A 2,100-nucleotide genomic window follows, 5' to 3' on the forward strand; every position below is an offset into this window, starting at 1 on the left:
ATGTATAAGATGGATTACTCCTACCTGAACTCCTATGACTCCTGCATGGCGGCCATGGAAGCGTCGGCCTACGCGGACTTCAGCTCCTGCAGCCAGGCCAGCTCCTTCCAGTACAACCCGATCCGGAGCGGACCGTTCTCCAACCCGGGCTGCACTCCGCTCAGCACGGCCAGCTGCACGCTGGGAGCCCTGCGAGAGCACCAGCCCACTCCTTACTCCTCAGGTATCCAGCCACATCTCTTTAACATCTAACGCTTCTGAATATACGACACAGGATGAGATGAAGGCGCATCACGCTAAATGTGTTAATAAAAGAGAGAAAGAATATTAATGATGGAAACAAGAAGAGATTTTTTTTCTGGCATATTTTCTTTTACAATTTATGAATATTTGCAAAAAATGAACAATATTTAATTTTACATCCCTGCCTATTCAAAATAAGTTATAGGCCTAATTTGATTTTCAGGTTTATAGTTCTAAAGATGCAATCATGCTGTTGAAACGCTTAATTATTTGTATGGAGAACGTTTTTTATGAATCTGTAAGAATTATTATTATTATTATTAATAACAATAACAATAACAAATAATAATAATAATAATGAGATTTAAGATTTAAATATTTCAAACTCAATATATCAATTAGTTAAAGACTGATTTCTCTGCGTATTTTATTTATTCGACAACCAAAGTAAAAAGCGAAAAAACAAAAAATTAAGCGAAAAAACAAAAAATTCAAATGAACCACTATAGGCTGCATGGTGACGACATTATGAATCGTATAATTTTCAATAGGTTTATTGCAAATTACTCAAATCAATCTCAGATCAAATTAATTAATCAAATGAATGTCTCATCCTGTTGGTTTTAAATGAACAACATTTGAGTAAGTTTAAGTCGAATATTTACCTATTACAAGGGTACAAACTCTTAAAATGTATAGAATATATAGGATATATATAAATACCTACGAAAATGTATCAATGTGAATTATAGTAGTCGATTAAAATAAATTAGATGATGTGCGGTTGGGAAAAATATGTTTGTGTTTAATCAAAACTATTTATTGTATGTTCAACGATACTACAACTAGATAATTTCCTTTTGTAGAAAAATATTGTTGACGGGAACGGAAAAGTATTTTACTTAAAAACAAGAGAAATTATCAGATGACGCGCTCCATGCGTAATTACGCACAGACTCTGCGCTTTTACCTCCAGTTCAGTTTGGAACATTTGTAGTTTTAAAAGTGCCAAAAAGGTCATGTTTCATTTCGACGAATAAACAAATACAATTGTTTGCTCTTCAGTTCCTTATAAGTTTTTCTCGGATCCCTCCGGGCTGAACGAGAAGCGGAAGCAGCGGCGCATCCGGACCACGTTCACCAGCTCCCAGCTGAAGGAGCTGGAGCGGGTCTTCGCCGAGACGCACTACCCGGACATCTACACCCGAGAGGAGCTCGCGCTGAAGATAGACCTGACCGAGGCACGAGTACAGGTACGAGGTGCACACCCTCTCCAAATAAGATTAATGGTATTAAATAGGACTTTTCTGCCAATATCTGCTATAATAGGAAATAAAAGTCACCTGCATCTGTGTCTGACAGGTGTGGTTTCAGAACCGACGTGCCAAATTTCGTAAGCAGGAGCGTGCAGCCAATGCCAAAGCCAACAACTCTGGTGGCGCCACAGGCACCAACACCAACAGCAACTCTGGAGGAAAGAAAGGTGGAGAAGCAAGATCTTCATCAGATGATGATGAGTCCAAAGAGTCCACCTGCAGCCCCACGCCTGACAGCACGGCCTCCCTGCCGGGCTCAGCCAATGGGAACCTGGGCAGCCCGGCCAGCCTGAGCCCCAGCCCGGCTCCTGCCAACAGCGGTTATGTCAACACCTCCAGCTCCCCGGTTCTCCAGGGGCTGAAGCCTCCCAGCTGGTCCAGCCTGGGGCCGTCCAACCCGGCCATTGCTCAGCCCGCCGCCCAGACTCAGGAGATCCTGAAGGCCTGGCAGCCCGCAGACAGTATGACTGGGCCTTTTGCCGGAGTCCTGTCGTCCTTCCACAGAAAACCCAATCCCACCATCAAGACAAATCTGTTCTGA

General features: G+C 42.7%; 1 protein-coding gene across 1 annotated transcript; it reads left to right on the forward strand.

Moving 5' to 3' along the window:
- Positions 1-2,100, forward strand: phox2a (paired like homeobox 2A; the record flags this gene model as incomplete). Its single annotated transcript, XM_080459028.1, has 3 exons — positions 1-223; positions 1,309-1,496; positions 1,606-2,100. 3 exons carry the CDS (start codon positions 1-3, stop codon positions 2,098-2,100), a joined length of 906 nt encoding a protein of 301 aa, XP_080315154.1.

Source organism: Lipophrys pholis, assembly GCF_963383615.2.
Source record: "Lipophrys pholis genome assembly, chromosome: 3".
Lineage (NCBI taxonomy): Eukaryota > Metazoa > Chordata > Actinopteri > Blenniiformes > Blenniidae > Lipophrys > Lipophrys pholis.